The 19,290-nt window shown below is 49.7% G+C and overlaps 1 protein-coding gene across 2 annotated transcripts in view; it reads right to left on the reverse strand.

Annotated features, from left to right (window-relative positions):
- The window catches only part of LOC135887969 (E3 ubiquitin-protein ligase TRIM39-like), a 429,124-nt gene that overhangs the window by 71,675 nt on the left and 338,159 nt on the right, over positions 1 to 19,290 (reverse strand). The window contains exons 1-3 of one of the 2 annotated variants that reach the window (XM_065415775.1): positions 18,791 to 18,927; positions 4,965 to 5,081; positions 3,085 to 3,432 (exon numbers count right to left, since the gene is read on the reverse strand). In XM_065415775.1, coding sequence (XP_065271847.1) covers positions 3,085 to 3,432; positions 4,965 to 5,070 — 454 coding nt within the window. In that variant the 5' untranslated portion in view covers positions 5,071 to 5,081; positions 18,791 to 18,927. Of the gene's footprint in view, positions 1 to 3,084; positions 3,433 to 4,964; positions 5,082 to 18,790 lie in introns of those variants that run through there. The other variant, XM_065415777.1, reaches the window with a different exon arrangement.

The following is a 19,290-nucleotide window of genomic DNA, read 5'->3' on the forward strand; positions in this document are numbered from 1 at the left end:
AAGGAGTGGCAGGACAGTGAGAAGAGGGACCAAAAGGAGAACGCGACACACCAGAATGAAGCCTCAGCAGCGAGAGATCTGCCATAATGAACACAGCCTGTAGGAAATGTGGGGACAGGAATGATTTCAATGCCCCCCTTACAGTGATGACTCTCTCCAAGAGCCCAGTGCTATCCTGGAACACTGAATTCCCCTGCCTCTGCGGCTACTCACCATTTTGGTGGTCTTGTGGCTCATGTGTGCTTGCCTGGGGTCAGCCAGTTAGTGACAGGTGTGTGAGTACTGGCTGTGTTTTAAACACTGATTCAGTGGTCTCTGTGTTGCAAACAATAGTGCCTCTGTAAAATGCTTCATTTTGGCTTCACAAATCTTACCTTGGGAGCCCAGCCTCCCTCTTTTTTACACACAGGCTGAACAGCTGCGCAGGATTAGAAAGCAGCCATGAAAAAGTAGAGAGGATCGTCTGTGTGATGTCATGCTGCACTCCGCAGCCGAAAAACAAGAGTTGAATGAGTGGCAGGACAGCAAGAAGAGGGACCAAAAGGAGAACACGGAGTGCCAGAACAAAGCCATGGAGCGGCTCTTAAAGATTATGGAGCGCCAAGTGGACACGCTCCAGGCACTCCTAGCACTGAAAACTGAGCAGCTCCGTGCCCACCTTCCCCTGCAGCTGTTGTTGCAAAACTCTTTGCCATGCACCACCCCCAACCCGCACACACACACAGAGCCAACACACAGTCCAGCTCTGTGGACTCCCAGTACCTACTGCACTCAACACCCATTCCTCTGCAGTTTACCCTGCTGAAGTACAGTACCCGCTGCACAGTACTCCAAAGGACAAGAGTGCATATGATATCTGGACATACACAAATCTTTAACCATCTCAGGACCCCACTTCCCCCTGGGACCCTCCCTTCCACCATCCCCCTCACTGCTGATTTTGTGTGTGTGTGTGTGTGTGTGTGTGTGTGTGTGTGTGTGTGTGTGTGTGTGTGTGTCTCTCCTCCAGTTGTTTTTTTAATAAAAGATTTGTTTTGGTTTGAAAGCGACCTTTATTACATTAACTGAATGCAAACATAGCCCTGCAAAGCAACAGTCCATTTTCTTAAACCTTCACGGTGCATCATCCGCACCAACATAATCACCTCCTAGCATTACAAGCACTGCAATCCTGAGCGTAGCAACAAATATTAGTGGCTTTCAGCTTCAAATGGCTGCCTCAAGGCATCCCTCATCCTTATGGCCTCGCACTGTGCCCCTGTAATAGCCCTGGTCTCTGGCTGTTCAAAGTCAGCATCCAGGTGCTGAGACTCAATGGTCCAGCCCCGAGTGAAGCTTTCAGCCTTCCCTTCACAAATATTATGGACCGTTCAGCACGTGGAAATAACCATAGGAATATTATCAGAGGGGTAGCCGTGTTAGTCTGAATCTGTAAAAAGCAACAGAGGGTCCTGTGGCACCTTTAAGACTAACAGAAGTATTGGAGCATAAGCTTTCGTGGGTGAATGCCCACTTCATCAGATGAAAGTAAAGGCCAGATCCAGCCTCCCATATAGGCAGTGCCAGTGGGCCTTTAAATGACCAAAAGCACACTCAACAGTCATTCTGCACATGCTGAGCCTGTTGTTGAACCACTCCTTGTTGCTGTCAAGGTTTCCCATGTATGGCTTCATAAGCCACAGCTTTAAGGGGTAGGTGGGGTCTCCCAGGATCACAATGGTCATTTCGACTTCCCCTATGGTGATCTTCTGGTCTGGGTAGAAAGTTCCTGCTTCCAGCTTCCTGAACAGGCCAATGTTCTGAAAGTTGCATGCGTCATGCACCTTTCTGGACCAGCCTGCTTTAATGTTCATGAAACACCTATGGCGATCCACAAGCGCTTGGAGAACCATAAAGAAATATCCATTGTGATTAATGTACTCGGTGGCTAGGTGGTCCGGTGACAGAATTGGAATATGAGTGCCATCTGTCTCCCCTCCGCAGTTAGGGAAGCCCATTTGTGCAAAGCCAACTACAATGTTGCGCACATTGCCCAGAGTCCACAGTCTTACGCAGCAGAATGCGATTAATGGCCCTCCACACTTCCATCAACATGAGTCCAACGGTTGACTTTCCCACTCTGAACTGGTTAGCGAACGATCGGTCACTGTCCGGAGTTGCCAGCTTCCACAGTGCAATCACCACACGCTTCTCCAACAGGGCAGCTCTCATTTTTGTGTTCCTGTGCCACAGAGCTGGTGCGAGCGCACCACACAGTACCAAGCAAGTGGCTTTCCTCATTCGAAAGTTCTGCAGACACTTCTCATCATCCCAGATGGGCATGACGATGTGATCCCACCACTCAGTGCTTATTTCCTGAGCCCAAAACCAGCGTTCCACTGTAGTTAGCACCTCCGTGAATGCCACAAGCAATCTCATGTCATAGCTATTGCGCGCGGTGAGATCAATGTTAGACATGTCTTGCCTTTGTAGTTTAAGGAACAACTTCACTGCCACTCGTGATGTGTTAGTCAGAGCGAGCAGCATATTGGTCAACAGTGCAGGATCCATTCCTGCAGACTGAAGAGGCAGAGCGCACATTACGCAAACCGTTGAAAGATGGCGCCAAATGTGGAAGGAAGTACAGGGATTGCTGGGATGCAAAGCAATGCATCATAGGGCACTGGGACAGGCCCAGGATGCCTTGCAACCCCCTCTGCCTTCCCACAACACTTAGCGGCAGAAAAGGAAGACATGCTCTGTGGGATAGCTGCTGAATGACCATGCAAATGCCGCAAGTGTGAACACGCTATTGCGCAGGCAGCTGACAGTGTGAACACACAACAGCGGTTTCCCTTTAGTACTCTCTGAGTGGCGCTGTAACTGCCGGTGAAGAAAGTCTGCCACTGTAGACATACCCTGAGTATGCATCTGGGTTTTAGAGGACTTAGAAAAAATGGATATTATACAGCAAACTAGACTCAACTTTGTCCAGAGCAGAGCTGCTGCCCCACTATAATGAGAAAAATTGTGTCATCTCACAATGAACCCTCTGACTCCACTTATTACCCTGTTGAAGACATTAAAACATCAGAAGTTACTGACCTGCTACCTGTAGTTCCAATATAGCATCTTCATAAGAGACACTGGACTGAAAAAAACACTTGTACTGCCCATCGTCAGAGGGTCGGATATCGTGTATTCTCAGGGAAACACTCCCACTGATGATGTCATCTCTTAAGAGCTCAGTTCTTTCTCGATATTCCGGTATCTGCTGTCCGTACTGATCCTGCCCATCACGGTACAGGTGCACGACTGCAGAGAACTGGGATCGGAACCATCTCACCTCCATGTTCTCAGCGCTCATCCTGGGGGAGAGGTGGCAGGGCAGGACAGCCTCCCCACCTAGGGAGGCAGTGATTGGATGGTCAGGTCCAGCCACTGTGAACTGTGCTGTGAAATATACAATGAAAAAAGGAAATTAAATTGGCGAGGGGCTGGGGCGTGATGTTAATTCAGCAGTAAGACACACTGTAAGAGAGCGCCCTGCGTTAGAAGTGAGAGACCATTTAAAGACAAAAGCCTGACAGAGCAAACTTACCATAAACCAATCAAAGGTCTGAATACACATTACACTTATCCCAAAGGATTCTCATCTGGCACATGGGACTCTTCGGTAGGTTCCAAAGTCTTTCAAACCTTTCTCTAAGGGTTTGTCCTCTTGGTTAACAGGTCCTGTCACTTTGCAGCCCAAGATCTCGGGCCTCTGGTCAGTTCAAAGCCAACTTTTATACCAAAAATCTTTGTTCTCTTGGGCTTCTGGGACCTGGTCTAACCCAGTTTATGCAATTCTCCCTAGGAGTGGTACGTCTCTGGAGCGGTTACCTGTCCCACAAGTAATTATCCCCCACGGTCTGTACATTCTGAAGGAGATGGGGTAACCCTCCCCCATGGCATAGATTACAATCCCAGTCCCACAAAGATACATAGAACATGTATAGATACCATTGATAAAGGGGGTACACAAATAAACAGAACATGCATAAAGTGAATTGGATAGTCCCCAAAATGCCGCATGTGGCTGCAATATCTGTCACACAGAGGTCACATGTGAGTGTTATACACTGTCCCTATTATCTCTGAATAAAGCTCTAACTTCTCATAGTCACCCTGGGGATAATGATACTGGGGGCCTGGTTCTCCGATACACAAAGGCCTTTTCGTGCTGCTCCAGCACAGGGGCCTCCTCATCTGCAGGAGCAGTGGTATAAAGGCTGACAAGGGGTAAAGATATGAAAACAGATCATCACTATGCGGGCAATGGCTTTAAAGGTAAAGTCAGAGGTCAGGTAATGGAGAGGGAGAAGGAGGCAGATAGAAAAGTGCAAGAAACAGAGAACCCATCACTGTGGAACTGCACAGGATCTGGGAGTCTCGGTGCAGAGACTCAGCATCAGGACAGATAGAGAGAGCTGGTTAAATTAACAGGATGGAAACCACAGCAGGAGGGAACCAAAATGCCCAAGGAGCTGTGGAGCCAGCCCGGGGGTGGAGTGGGTCACTATCAGGGCTTCACTGAAGGCACAGAATGAAGAAACCGGCAAATATCCTCACATCCTCACTGTGAGATGAGGTCTAGCTCTGAGCCCTACCTAGTTAGATGTGCCTAGTGCAGCATGAATGACTTGTGGGTTGTTATGTCTAAACTGGAGAGCGTAGGATTCAGGACTCCTTAGTGGCTGAAGAATCTGATTTGTGATGTATACGGTCTGTCAGTGCAGTGTATAGGAGTTGGGTAGTTTCCTTTTAAATAGTTTGCGAGCCCTGTAGTGGTGCTCTCTGTGTTCTGTGTTTTAGAAACTGCCAGAAATCAGCCAGAGCAGTAGGAAGGATGTAGTGTCAAGGCCTGACAAGATGGTGTATAGATAGGAATCATGGTTACTGGGGACCCAGGTGTAGCCTGGGATTTCTCCATGAGCTCCTACCTGACGCCAGCCTGTGAACCTGTAGAGCGAGGCAGAGAGTGACGTAGCCGGGCAGAGCGGAGCTCACTGTGGAACCGGGGGAGAACGAGGGAACCTTCCCCGTCATCGTAGCTTGCTCTGGGGAACAGGAGAAATAACAAACCAGACAGCGAGTGAGTGGAATGCAGTGACAGTGCCAGGTTGTCTGACTTTCATAGCCCTGGTCCATGGATCAGTTATGTTTACATTAGCGCACTTCCCAATATTCATAGACTAAGGTCAGAGGGGCCATTAGATCATCTAGTCTGATCTGTGGCACAGGCCAAAGACTCTCACCCATTTACCCCTGTACTGAGCCCAAACTTGTGTTTGACTGAAGCATCTTCCAAAAAGTCACCAAGTCTTTATCTGAAGACAGCAAGAGATGGACAATTCACCAGTTCCCTTGGTAGTTTGCTCCAGTGATTAATCACCCTCATGGTTACAATTCTGTGCCTTAATTCTAATGAGAATTTGTCCAGTTTTAACTTCCACCCATTGGTTCTTGTTATGCCTTTCTCCACTTTAGTAAAGAACCCTTTAGCACCATGTACCTTCTTCATGAAGGTGTGACAGGTGGGGAATTTTACTGAAATATTTTTGTGAACTATCAGTAGGACTCCGTATTGATCCCCTTGGCATCGCTGCTGCTTTGGGGGAAAGAATTGCTTCTCTCGCTGGGACGTGACTGAACAGGCTAGGTGTCTGAGATGTAGAGCCACTCGGACTGTCTGGGCTGGAATCAACACATATCAATGGAGGATCTTGAAAAGACAATGGGAAGCCTCAACAATTAAGCATCAACTCCTACACTAAGTTTCTTTCCCCCACCTCTCTGCAGGGAAGAGGAGCCATAGCCCAGCGCTGGAGAGCAAAGGGCGAAGGTGCCAGGTGTCTGTGTTAAAGGACTGGGCTGATAGAGACACAGGAACTCACTTGGGACTGAGACACAAAACAAGGGACAGGGAGAGAGCGAGCCAAGCGGGACCCTCCAGCAGCACGGCTCGGCAGAGCCCCAGCTCTGGCCAGGCTGAACCCTCTCTTAGGGTATGTCTACACTACAGGATTAATTCGAATTTATATAATTCGAATTTAGGAAACCGATTTTATAAATTCGAATGTATTCGGCCACACTAGGCTCCATTAATTCGGTGGTGTGCGTCCAAGCTACCGTAGTAGCATCGATTTCCAGAGCGTTGCATTGTGGGTAGCTTTTCCATAGCTATCCCATAGTTCCCGCAGTCTCCACCCCCCTTGGAATTCTGGGTTGAGACCCCAGTGCATGATGGGGCAAAAAACATTGTCGCAGGTAGTTCTGGGTACAGCCTCCCCCTCCCTCCCTGAAAGCAACGGCAGACAACCATTTCGCGCCTTTTTTCCTGAGTGAACTCTGCAGACTCCATTCCGCAGCAAGCATGGATCCCGTTGTGCTCCAGAACGCAGTCTTGAACATTATAAACACCTCGCGCGTTCTCGTGGAGTTTATGCTTACCCAGGACCAGAAAAAAGAGGCGAGGAGGAGGAGGCGGCGATTGCAGCGCAGCGACCAGCGTGATGAGGACATGGACACGGACACAGAATTCACTGAGACCGCGGGCCCCGGTGCTTTGGAGATTATGATGTTAATGGGCCAGGTTATAGGCTTGGAACGCCGATTCTGGGCCCGGGAAACAAGCACAGACTGGTGGGACCGCATAGTGTTGCAGGTGTGGGACGATTCCCAGTGGCTGAGAAACTTTCGCATGCGTAAGGGCACTTTCATGGAACTTTGTGACTTGCTTTCCCCTGCCCTGAAGCGCCAGAATACCAAGATGAGAGCAGCCCTCACAGTTGAGAAGCGAGTGGCGATAGCCCTGTGGAAGCTTGCAACGCCAGACAGCTACCGGTCAGTCGGGAATCAATTTGGAGTGGGCAAATCTACTGTGGGGGCTGCTGTGATGCAAGTAGCCAAAGCAATCACGGAGGTGCTGCTACGAAAGGTAGTGACTCTGGGAAATGTGCAGGTCATAGTGGATGGCTTTGCTGCAATGGGATTCCCTAACTGTGGTGGGGCGATAGATGGAACCCATATTCCTATCTTGGCACCGGAGCACCAGGGTACCCAGTACATAAACCGCAAGGGGTACTTCTCAATGGTGCTGCAAGCACTTGTGGATCACAAGGGACGTTTCACCAACATCCATGTGGGCTGGCCGGGAAGGGTTCATGACGCTCGCGTCTTCAGGAACACCAATCTGTTTAAACGGCTGCAGCAAGGGACTTACTTTCCGGACAAGAAAATAACCGTGGGGGATGTTGAAATGCCAATTGTTATTCTTGGGGACCCAGCCTACCCCTTAATGCCATGGCTCATGAAGCCATACACAGGCAGCCTGGACAGGAGTCAGGAGTTGTTCAACTACAGGCTGAGCAAGTGCAGAATGGTGGTAGAATGTGCATTTGGCCGTTTAAAAGGTCGCTGGCGATCCTTACTGACTCGCTCAGACCTCAGCCAAACCAATATCCCCATTGTTATTACTGCTTGCTGTGTGCTTCACAATCTCTGTGAGAGCAAGGGGGAGACCTTTATGGCAGGGTGGGAGGCTGAGGCAAATCGCCTGGCTGCTGATTACTCGCAGCCAGACACCAGGGCGATTAGAAGAGCACACGATGAAGCGCTGCGCATTAGGGAAGCTTTGAAAACCAGTTTCATGACTGGCCAGGCTACAGTGTGAAATTTATGTTTGTTTATCCTTCCTGAAAACCCGCCCCCTTTATTGACTCATTCTCTGTAAGGAACCCACCCTCCCCCTTCCCCCAGCTTGCTTTCAAAGGAAATAAAGTCACCATTGTTTAAAAATCATTTATTCTTTATTAATTGATTATAAAAAGAGGGAGAGAACCTGAGTGGGGTTTGGGAGGAGGATCAGCGGGAAGGAAAAGCCCAGTAAAAAAAGGTTAAAAAAATGGCAGCCTTTTGCTTGGGCTGTCCACTGTGGTGGAATGGGAGGGTGTACGGAGCCTCCCCCCCCCCGTGTTCTTAAACGTCTGGGTGAGGAGGCTATGGAACATGGTGAGGAGGTAGGGGGGTTATACAGGGGCTGTAGCGGCACTCTGTTCTCCAGCAGCCGTTCCTGAAGCTCCACCAGACGCCGGAGCATGTCTGTTTGCTCACGCAGCAGCCCCAGCGTTGCTTCCCGACTCCTCTGATCTTCCTGCCGCCACCTCTCATCTCGAGCGTCTCTCCTCTCCTCACGTTGGTCCCTTGTGTCCTCACGTTGGTCCCTCATGTCCTCACGTTGGTCCCTCCTGTCCTCACGGTCACTGGCTTCTTTCCTATACTTGTAAACCGTCTCCTTCCACTCATTCAGATGAGCTCTTTCATTCCTGGTGGATTGCATGATTTCGGCAAACATCTCTTCTCTCGTCTTTTTTTTACGACGCCTTATCTGGGATAGCCTTCGGGAAGGAGTAGGGAGGCTTGAAACATTTGCACCTGCTGGAGGGAGTGAAAAAAGGAGAGAATTTTTTTAAAAGATACATTTTTCAGAACAATGCTTATACTCTTTCACGGTGTATACTATTCACATTACATAGCACATGTGATTTCTGTGCAAGGTCGCATTTTGCCTCTTAATATTGAGTGCCTGTGGCTTTGCTGCTAGAGATCACAGACGCAGGTCCGGGCAACAGAATTCACCTTGCATGCTGCCATGGTAAGCCACTGTCTTTAGGCTTCTGCGCCCTGCTTTCCCACATACCAAGCAAAGCCCGTTGTGCTGCAGTTTTCCTGTTAGCTTGTTTTCTGCTGCTGAAGGTTAACACCCCCCCCCCCATCCAATTCTCTGGGATGAGTGCTTTCTCCCTCCCCCCACCGCCTGGCTGGTATCAGGGAAGATCCCTGCAGGAACCAAACTAACACCCCCCCCCCCCCCCCCGGCCATGAATTCTCTGGGATGAGTGCTTTCTCCCTCCCCCCACCGCCTGGCTGGTATCAGGGAAGATCCCTGCAGGAACCAAACTAACAACACCCCCCCCACCCGCCATGAATTCTCTGGGATGAGTGCTTTCTCCCTCCCCCCACCGCCTGGCTGGTATCAGGGAAGATCCCTGCAGGAACCAAACTAACCCCCCCCCCCCCCCCGCCATGAATTCTCTGGGATGAGTGCTTTCTCCCTCCCCCCACCGCGTGGCTGGTATCAGGGAAGATCCCTGCAGGAACCAAACTAACAACACCCCCCCCCACCCGCCATTAATTCTCTGGGATGAGTGCTTTCTCCCTCCCCCCACCGCCTGGCTGCTATCAGGGAAGATCCCTGCAGGAACCAAACTAACAACACCCCCCCCCACCCGCCATGAATTCTCTGGGATGAGTGCTTTCTCCCTCCCCCCACCGCCTGGCTGGTATCAGGGAAGATCCCTGCAGGAACCAAACTAACACACCCCCCCACACACCACCCGCCATGAATTCTCTGGGATGAGTGCTTTCTCCCTCCCCCCACCGCGTGGCTGGTATCAGGGAAGATCCCTGCAGGAACCAAACTAACACCCCCCCCCCGCCATGAATTCTCTGGGATGAGTGCTTTCTCCCTCCCCCCACCGCGTGGCTGGTATCAGGGAAGATCCCTGCAGGAACCAAACTAACAACACCCCCCCCCCACCCGCCATGAATTCTCTGGGATGAGTGCTTTCTCCCTCCCCCCACCGCCTGGCTGGTATCAGGGAAGATCCCTGCAGGAACCAAACTAACACCCCCCCCCACCACCACCCGCCATGAATTCTCTGGGATGAGTGCTTTCTCCCTCCCCCCACCGCGTGGCTGGTATCAGGGAAGATCCCTGCAGGAACCAAACTAACACCCCCCCCCCCCGCCATGAATTCTCTGGGATGAGTGCTTTCTCCCTCCCCCCACCGCCTGGCTGGTATCAGGGAAGATCCCTGGAGGAACCAAACTAACAACACCCCCCCCCCCCACCCGCCATGAATTCTCTGGGATGAGTGCTTTCTCCCTCCCCCCACCGCGTGGCTGGTATCAGGGAAGATCCCTGCAGGAACCAAACTAACACCCCCCCCCCGCCATGAATTCTCTGGGATGAGTGCTTTCTCCCTCCCCCCACCGCGTGGCTGGTATCAGGGAAGATCCCTGCAGGAACCAAACTAACAACACCCCCCCCCACCCGCCATGAATTCTCTGGGATGAGTGCTTTCTCCCTCCCCCCACCGCCTGGCTGGTATCAGGGAAGATCCCTGCAGGAACCAAACTAACACCCCCCCCCACCACCACCCGCCATGAATTCTCTGGGATGAGTGCTTTCTCCCTCCCCCCACCGCGTGGCTGGTATCAGGGAAGATCCCTGCAGGAACCAAACTAACACCCCCCCCCCCCCGCCATGAATTCTCTGGGATGAGTGCTTTCTCCCTCCCCCCACCGCCTGGCTGGTATCAGGGAAGATCCCTGGAGGAACCAAACTAACAACACCCCCACCCCCCACCCGCCATGAATTCTCTGGGATGAGTGCTTTCTCCCTCCCCCCACCGCCTGGCTGGTATCAGGGAAGATCCCTGCAGGAACCAAACTAACACCCCCCCCCACCACACCCGCCATGAATTCTCTGGGATGAGTGCTTTCTCCCTCCCCCCACCGCATGGCTGGTATCAGGGAAGATCCCTGCAGGAACCAAACTAACACCCCCCCCCCCCACCCGCCATGAATTCTCTGGGATGAGTGCTTTCTCCCTCCCCCCACCGCGTGGCTGGTATCAGGGAAGATCCCTGCTAGCAAAACGCGAAAAGCTCTGGGCCAATCCTCCCCCCCCCTTTGCACTTGGCTAAATGCAGGGAAGGATTTCTTTTCAGCCACAGGCAAACAGCCCAGTAGGAACGGCCACCTCTGTCCCCTTAATTAAATTCCCTTATTTCAACCAGGTTACCCTAAGCGATATCACTCTCCTGAGGATTACACAGCAAGATAAAGAACGGATGTTGCTTGAATGCCAGCAAACACCGGGACCATACGCTGCCAGGCTCTGTCAGGCAATGATACCAGATTACTTGCTACTAGCATGGCGTGGTCAAGTGTCCTACCATGGAGGATGGAATAAGGCTGCACTGCCCAGAAACCTTGTGGCAAGGCTTTTGGAGTACCTCCAGGAGAGCTTCATGGAGATGTCCCTGGAGGATTTCCGCTCCATCCCCAGACATGTTAACAGACTTTTCCAGTAGCTGTACTGGCTGCGAATGCATCCCAAGTGCTCAGGGCAAATTAATCATTAAAAATGCTTGCTTTTAAACCATGTTTTATATTTTAAAAGGTAAACTCACCTGAGGTCCCTTCCATGGGGTCATGGTCTTGGGTGCTGGCTTGGGAGGCTTGGGAGGGTACTTCAGTCAGGGTGAGAAACAGATCCTGGCTGTTGGGGAGAACGGAGAGCTGGGTGCTCTCTGCCAGCTCGTCCTCCTCCTCCTCCTCTTCCCCTTCCACGGAATCATCAGGTGTACCTGATGAGATTATCCCCATCTCGGAATCCACAGTCAGAGGTGGGGTAGTGGTGGCGGCCCCCCCTAGAAATGCATTTAGCTCAGCGTAGAAGCGGCATGTCCGCGGCTCTGACCCGGAGCGACCGTTTGCCTCCTTTGCTTTTTGATAGGCTTGTCTGAGCTCCTTGACTTTCACGCGGCACTGATCTGTGTCCCTATTGTGGCCTCTCTCCATCATGCCCTTTGAAATTTTTTCATAAGTTTTGGCATTTCGTCTTTTCGAACGCAGTTCTGCTAGCACTGAATCCTCTCCCCATATAGAGATCAAATCCAGTACCTCCTGTACGGTCCATGCTGGTGCTCTTTTTCGATTATCAGCCTGCATGGTTACCTATGCTGATGAGCTCTCTGTGGTCACCTGTGCTCTCCACGCTGTGCAAACAGGAAATGAAATTCAAATGTTCCCGGGGCTTTTCCTGTCCACCTGGCCAGTGCATGCGAGTTCAGATTGCTGGCCAGAGCGGTCACAATGGTGCACTGTGGGATAGCTCCTGGAGGCCAATAACATCGAATTGCGGCCACACTAACCTTAATTCGGATTAACAATACCGATTTTGACGCTACTCCTCTCGTCGAGGAGGAGTACAGAAATCGAATTAAAGGGCCCTTTAATTCGAATTAAATGGCTTCGTTGTGTGGACGGGTCAAGCGTTAATTCGAATTAAGGCAGCTAAATCCGAATTAAAGTCGTAGTGTAGACCAGGCCATGGACACACCCCGTGTGTCCTTTTCCTTCCCTACCTACCTTTCTCTGTCCTATCCCTCTCTTTTTGCCTTCTGTATATTAAGCCTGTGGCCACAAAGAGGCAGCTACAAGCAATGCCCTAAGCAGCCCAATGCTGATAAAAGTTTGCTCTGTCCTCGGAGTGGCTGATCAGACCATGTGCTGTGATTCTCCAGCAGCGAGGCTACAAGTCAGAGTCAGACTCACAGGCAGAAAGTGCATTTCCTCTCTTTGCTGTTTTTTTTCTCTCCCCTCCTGGGCTTGTCTTGTTTGGTCATCTAGGAAACGGGATCGGACTTTCACAGAAGTAATGGCAGCTCCAGCCCATCTCAACTAACTTCTTCCCTTTTACTCAAAAGAACAGCTATTACCATTTGTAATTTTCCCTCCTTTGACATTCATCCCTTCTTGTCAACTTTTGAGAATAGGCCACTTCCACCTTAACTGAATTGGCCTCTTTAGCGCTGACCCCCCACTTGGTAAGGCAACTCCCATCTTTTCATGTGCTGTAATATTTATACTGCTTACTGTATTTTTCACTCCATGCATATGATGAAGTGGGTTTTAGCCCACAGAAGCTTATGCCCAAATACATTTGTTAGTCTCTAAGGTGCCGCAAGGACTCCTTGTTGCTTTTGCTGATACAGACTAACACAGCCACCACTCTGAAACCATAAAGACTGACATACAGGGGGGTGCTTCCTTCTAAAATCTCTCTGCAGCTAAAGGAAACAAGGCATGTTATTAAAATGAGAGCCTGACTCAATACTTTAAATTTCAAATGTTTTAACTCTTTGTCCTTCTTTTCTGTATCTTTAATAAAAGGTTAAAGGGATGTTTCATGGTGTGTTTGCCATGGGACTCAGCAGGCTGAGGTCTCTGAAAACCAACCCCTGAACCTTGTTTAAAAGTGCTTAATATTAGAAAGTGACAGGGTCATGTTACCACCTTTGGTTCTTTGGGCCCATTGATTCCATCCACATTAATACAACCTATAACATACCAGCATAAGCTCCATGGGGCCTTGACTCAGATGCCTGGTGCAGTTCTCTCTTTTCAGAGCTACTGTTTCAGGCTGTCTGCAGACTCAGGCAGCCATTACCTGTTCCCATTTTCAAAGTTATCTCTGCAACCATAAAGCTAGAAACTTAGGCTGAGGTTTCACAGCCACCTACGGGATGTTATGATGACATTGCCTACAGTGCCATGTGCCCCATCTGTGACTGTAGCAAATATCTCCAATGGACAGAGATGGGACATTAGATGGGGAGGGCTCTGAGTTGCTACAGAGAATTCTTTCCCAGGTGTCTGCTTGGTGGGTCTTGCTGACATGCTCAGAGTCTAAGTGATCACCATTTTGGGGGTCAAGAAGGAATGTTAGGTCAGATTGGCAGAGGCTACATCCTCACTACAGGGGGGGGTCGATTTAAGATACGCAAATTCAGCTACGCGAATAGCGTAGCTGAATTCGACGTATCAGATCCGACTTACCCTGTTGTGAGGACGGCGGCAAAATCGACTGCCGCGGCTCCCAGTCGACGGCGCTTACTCCCACCTCCGCTGGTGGAGTAAGCGCGTCAATTCGGGGATCGATTGTCGCGTCCTGACGAGACGCGATAAGTTGATCCCCAAGAGATCGATTTCTACCCGCCGATTCAGGCGGGTAGTGTAGACCTAGCCTGAGATCCTGTTTTTTGTTTTGTTTTTGTCTTCCTCTGCACATTGGGGCACAGGTCACTTTTTGATTTAAACTAGAGTAAATAGTGGATTCTCTATTGCTTAAAGTCTTTCAGTCATGACTTGAGAACTTCAGTAACTCAGCCAGAGGCTAGGGGTCTATTACAGGAGTGGGTGGGTGAGGTTCTGTAGCCTGCAATGTGCAGGAGGTCAGACTAGATGATCATGATGACCCCTTCTGCCCTTGAAGTCTATATGAATTGGGTGCCCAATTCCCATTAATTTCAAATGGGAACTGGGCATCCAAATGTTTTATGTGGTTTTGAAAATCCCCCTCTGATTTCTGAAGATGCAGATGGAGATTCTGGAGCCCAATATCTGCAGCAAGAGGTGAATTCTGCAGCCTAAGAACTGAGGAATACACTGGGCCCAGCTGTAATAAGGGAAATAATATTTATTTAACACCCACCTGCCCAGGCTTCCCTCTGCACTAGAGAGAAACCCCTACAGAGTTCTGGTTGTGAGGAGTGTGACAAGGGCAGGCAGCTGGACAGAAGCTCAGCAGCAGCCCAAGATCAGCAGAGAAAACCCTCTCCACAGTGTCAGTTTCCTTCACAGGTTTCCTGGTACAAGTAAAATAAAACAACTTAGCAGAGTCTGTGGCCACGTTCACTTCATGCAGCTGCACAGACTGAGACCCCAAGGGCAGGGCCCCCTCTAGAGATCTGAATCAGTCACTCTGTGTCCAGTGGATGTTTCAGCTCTGTGCTGAGATGCCAAACAGCATCTGCATCAGTGCTGATTGTGATGGTGGATGAGGTGATGTGGGCTCCAGTTCCCTAGGAAATAAACTAAGACCAAACAGCTCACGTCACACAGATCACCAGACATCGTCCTTGTGTCATTGTCCTGTGCTATTACTGACCAACTGTACCAGTGTCCTAGCAGTGAAAATAACAGAACACCACTGGCCATCACGTACAGCCCCCAGCTAAAACCTCTCCAGCACATCATCAACGATCTACAACCTATCCTGGAGAATGATCCCTCACTCTCACAGACCTTGGGAGGCAGGCCAGTCCTCTCTTACAGACAGCTCCCCAACCTGAAGCAAATACTCACCAGCGACTACACACCACAACACAGAAACACTAACCCAGGAGCCAATCCCTGTAACAAAACTCGTTGCCTACTCTGTCCCCATATCTAGTCTAGCAACACCATCAGAGGACCCAACCACATGAGCCACACCATCAGGGACTCATTTACCTGCACATCTACTAATGTGATATATTCCATCATGTGCCAGCAATGCCCCTCTGCCATGTACATTGGCCAAACTGGACAGTCTCTACGTAAAAGAATAAATGGACACAAATCGAACATCTGGAATGGTAACATACAAAAGCCAGTAGGAGAACACTTCAATCTTCCTGGACATTCAATAACAGATTTAAAAGTAGCCATACTTGAACAAAAAAACTTGAAAAACAGACTTAAAAGAGAAGCTGCAGAACTAAAATTCATTTGTAAACTGAACACCATTAATTTGGGTTTGAATAGGGACTGGGAGTGGCTGGCTCACTACAAAAGCAACTTTCCCTCTCTTGGTATTGACACCTCCGCATCAATTATTGGGAGTGGACTACATCCATCCTGGTTGAATTCGCCCTGTCAACACTGGTTCTCCACTTGTGAGGTAACTCCCTTCTCTTCGTGTGTCAGTATATTTATGCCTGCATCTGTAATTTTCACTCCATGCATCTGAAGAAGTGGGTTTTTTACCCACAAAAGTTTATGTCCAAATAAAGCTTATGTCCGGACTCCTCATTTGTGTGTGTGGATACAGACTAACACGGCTACCCCCCGATACATGATTAAATTTATAGCTTTTTAAATGCCCTTTGAAGATTCTGCAGCTTGAACTAGCACTAGTTGGAGTAGATGGCCTCTGCAGTGTGTATAGGAGAGATTAGAGTTACACTTTTCTCTGAGCAAGGCTTGTACTCCACCGTGTCTTCCAGAGAAGTTTGCAGCTCCATCAAATCCACAAGCAGCCATCTGTTTGGGGTTCAACTGACAAGTATTTAACTCTTTTAAGTTGTGGGTTGTCAGAGATGCAGGCAATGTGTCTTCTATAACCTGAACATCTAGAAATCCTTCTACTGACCTACCACTGCTATCCAGAGAACATAGGCAGACTTAATACTTGATACCCATTTGCATTGGTGCATTCATCAGCCATTTATGCACATTTTCTGAATGCGGTGAGAGAGTTCTTCACTTTTTCAACTGCTGAGGCTTTCATTGTGGCACTGAATGCTTCTAACCAGTCAGTTGAGTTTCTTGCAGAAAGATAGTGAGTATTCGCTGGTCTTGGTCGGAACCAGTGTCCAACTCCCGGATTAACAAATGACAATGCACTTAACACTGGCCTCCACTCTGTAGAGTGTGGTATCTCTTGCTTAAAGAGAAAGTATGATGTGCAGCCATGTTTGTTCGCATAAACTGTGTTGTGTCTCCAGCATTCTTAAGAGCCTCATTAAGTACTTCTAAAATTGGCTTTGAAAATGACTGGCTTATAACGCTTTCTTCATGTCGATGCAGTCCAGAGGATTGGTGTTTTGCAGCCTTTTCACATAGTTTGTCAGCATTGGCTTTGCTGATCAGGCTGGCAAACCAAGCTCCTCCACTTTTACTATATAAATCCATGGTATGCTCACAGCTTGAATACTGCGTGCAGTCCTAGTCACCCCATCTCAAAAAAGATATACTGGAGTTGGAAAAGGTACAGAGAAGGGCAACTGAAATGATTAGGCATGTGGAACAGCTTTCATACGAGGAGAGATTAAAAAGACTGGGGGACTTTCCATCTTGGACAAGAGACTACTAAGCGAGGGATATGATAGAGGGCTATAAAACCTTGACTGATGTGGAGAAAGTGAAAAGCTCCCTCACATAACACAAGAACTAGGGGTCACCCAATGACAGTAATAGGCAACAGGGTTAAAACAAACAAAAGGAAGTACTTCTTCACACAACAGACAGTCAACCTGTGGAACTTTTTGCCAAGGGCTGTTGTGAAGGCCAAAACTAGAACAGGATTAAAAAAAAAGAACTAGATAAGTTAATGGAGGATATTGTCCATCAATGACTATTAGCCAGGATGTGCAGGGATGCAACACCATGCTCTGAGAGCCTCTGTTTGTCCGAAGCTGGGAGTGGACAACAGGGGATGGATCACTCAATAATTGCCCTGTTCTGTTAATTCCCTTTGAAGCACCTGGCATTGGCCACTGTCGGAAGACAGTGGGCATTCACCCATGAAAGCTTATGCTCCAATACTTCTGTTAGTCTTAAAGGTGCCACAGGACCCTCTGTTGCTTTTTACAGATTCAGATTAACACAGCTACCCCTCTGATACTGTCGGAAGACAGATTACTGGGCTAGATGGACCATTGGTTTGACCCAATATAGACGTTCTTATGTAAAAAATAATTATAATATAATAAAAATGTTTAGTACAGGAACTCCCAACACCAGCCAAAATTGATCACTTGGGCAACACAGCTCTGTCTGCTGGAAACCTAGGCAGAGTAGGTGAGTTCATGTAAATACAGTCTGGTCCTGAAGCCTTCTCCCCACCCCTGGCTCATCACTGGCTGTCAGGGGAGAGCTCATTCAGACCTTGCTTACAAATCATAATTTTAAATTATAAAGTTGGCCGACATTGCCAAAACGAATGTGCCGACATTGTCAGAAAAAACAACAGCGGTGTGAGGAAGCCAGTCTTCGTTCGTAGTTTTCTAACCTACTCTACTTCTTCAGGTACAAGTATTTTATCATACACTGTATATGCTTTTAAATTGTGTTTTAATGCTTCAATTTCAATTGAAATTTCCCACCAATGACAAAATTGGCAACACTGTTGTAACTAGTTGATCACTGGAGGGGTGTTAGGAAAATTCAGGGGGGGTGTACAGCCCCCTGGGGGGGTGTAGGGAAGGCCTGGGGGGGTGTAGGGAAGGCCTGGTCTCACTGAATAAAGTTCCTGCTGCAGCACTTCTGTAGGTTACATCAAAGAGAAGCTGCAGTGACTAGGCATTCGGATGCCTGTGCCTTTAAGAACCCAGACCTGGGAAGCCCATGCTGAGAGGTGCTGTCTGTGAGAGGGAAAATAAAAAATCCCCTCTGCTCTACTCACCCTCTGCCCCTGCCTGTGTTGGGGTTTTGCCCTCTGTCACCCTCGGGCAGTGCTTCACCCCTGGGCTTAACTCCGGCTCCTTCCGCCCCCATCCCTGATTATGCCCTTCAGCACCTTCCTAACCCTCCTTCCAGCTGCTTGACTCACCTGACCAGTCAATTTTTGCTCCCTGGCCACCTATACCTATCTATCTCATAGAACTGGAAGGGACCCTGAAAGGTCATCAAGTCCAGCCCCCTGCCTTCACTAGCAGGACTAAGTACTGATTTTGCCCCAGATCCCTAAGTGGCCCCCTCAAGGATTGAACTCACAACCCTGGGTTTACAGACCAATGCTCAAACCACTGAGCTACTCCCCTCCCCCTAATTTCTTCCTTCTAACCCCTGTAAAAAGCAGTCAGCAGAATCTTATGCCTAGTAAGGGCAGGGTGAAGGGCAGATGTTACTGAGCATGCTCAGTTTGTTCCCCGCAAGTGCACCCCCTAAGTAGCAATTCCTACAGACAGCGGTTTCCTGCACTACACGAATGAGCCACATAAGGAAAACCTGAAACATTTTACATCAAACATTTGATTTCTCTTTTTATCACAAACACAGCCCCTGAGCCCAGCACCCTCCAGTCTGGCACCCCAGGCAGTCGCCTCGGTTGTGTACCCCTAAATCCGGCCCTGGTCCCCAGGTCAGTCACCGAGGCTGCAGCCCCAGTGCCGCACACGGGGTCATGCCGCCGGAGGGTTTGAGACCCGACCCGGCATCGTTATTGTTGTGCCATTTGTAGCTGAAGTGACGGGGCCGAGCCCCCCCGCCTGGGCCTGACACGCGCTTTAAACTGAACGTACAGAAGTAGGGAAGTGAAAGTCCCGATCTGTGTCCCGGGCTGGTTGGGAGCGGAGCAAATTCCTGTGAAAGTACCAGCCCCCCCGCAGGGCCCGGAGCTGGGGGGAGGGGGCTGGGAGGGGCAGTTTGCCGGGCGAGCCAGTGTGGGGGTGTCAATGCCCCCCCAGCTGCTGTACCTGCTCCCCGGGGATCGCTGGGGTCTCAGTAATTCCCTCGCCCAGCACCGCCCGCCACAGCTCGGTCCGGCTGGGAAATAAAGCAGCAAAAAGCACCAGCCAGTTCTCACCCCCCGCTGCCCTGCCATAAGTGGCGGCAGCAGGAGGAAGGAGGGGGGGAGCTGAAATCCGGAGT

Source organism: Emys orbicularis, chromosome 13 (assembly GCF_028017835.1).
Source record: "Emys orbicularis isolate rEmyOrb1 chromosome 13, rEmyOrb1.hap1, whole genome shotgun sequence".
In the NCBI taxonomy this organism is placed as follows: domain Eukaryota; kingdom Metazoa; phylum Chordata; order Testudines; family Emydidae; genus Emys; species Emys orbicularis.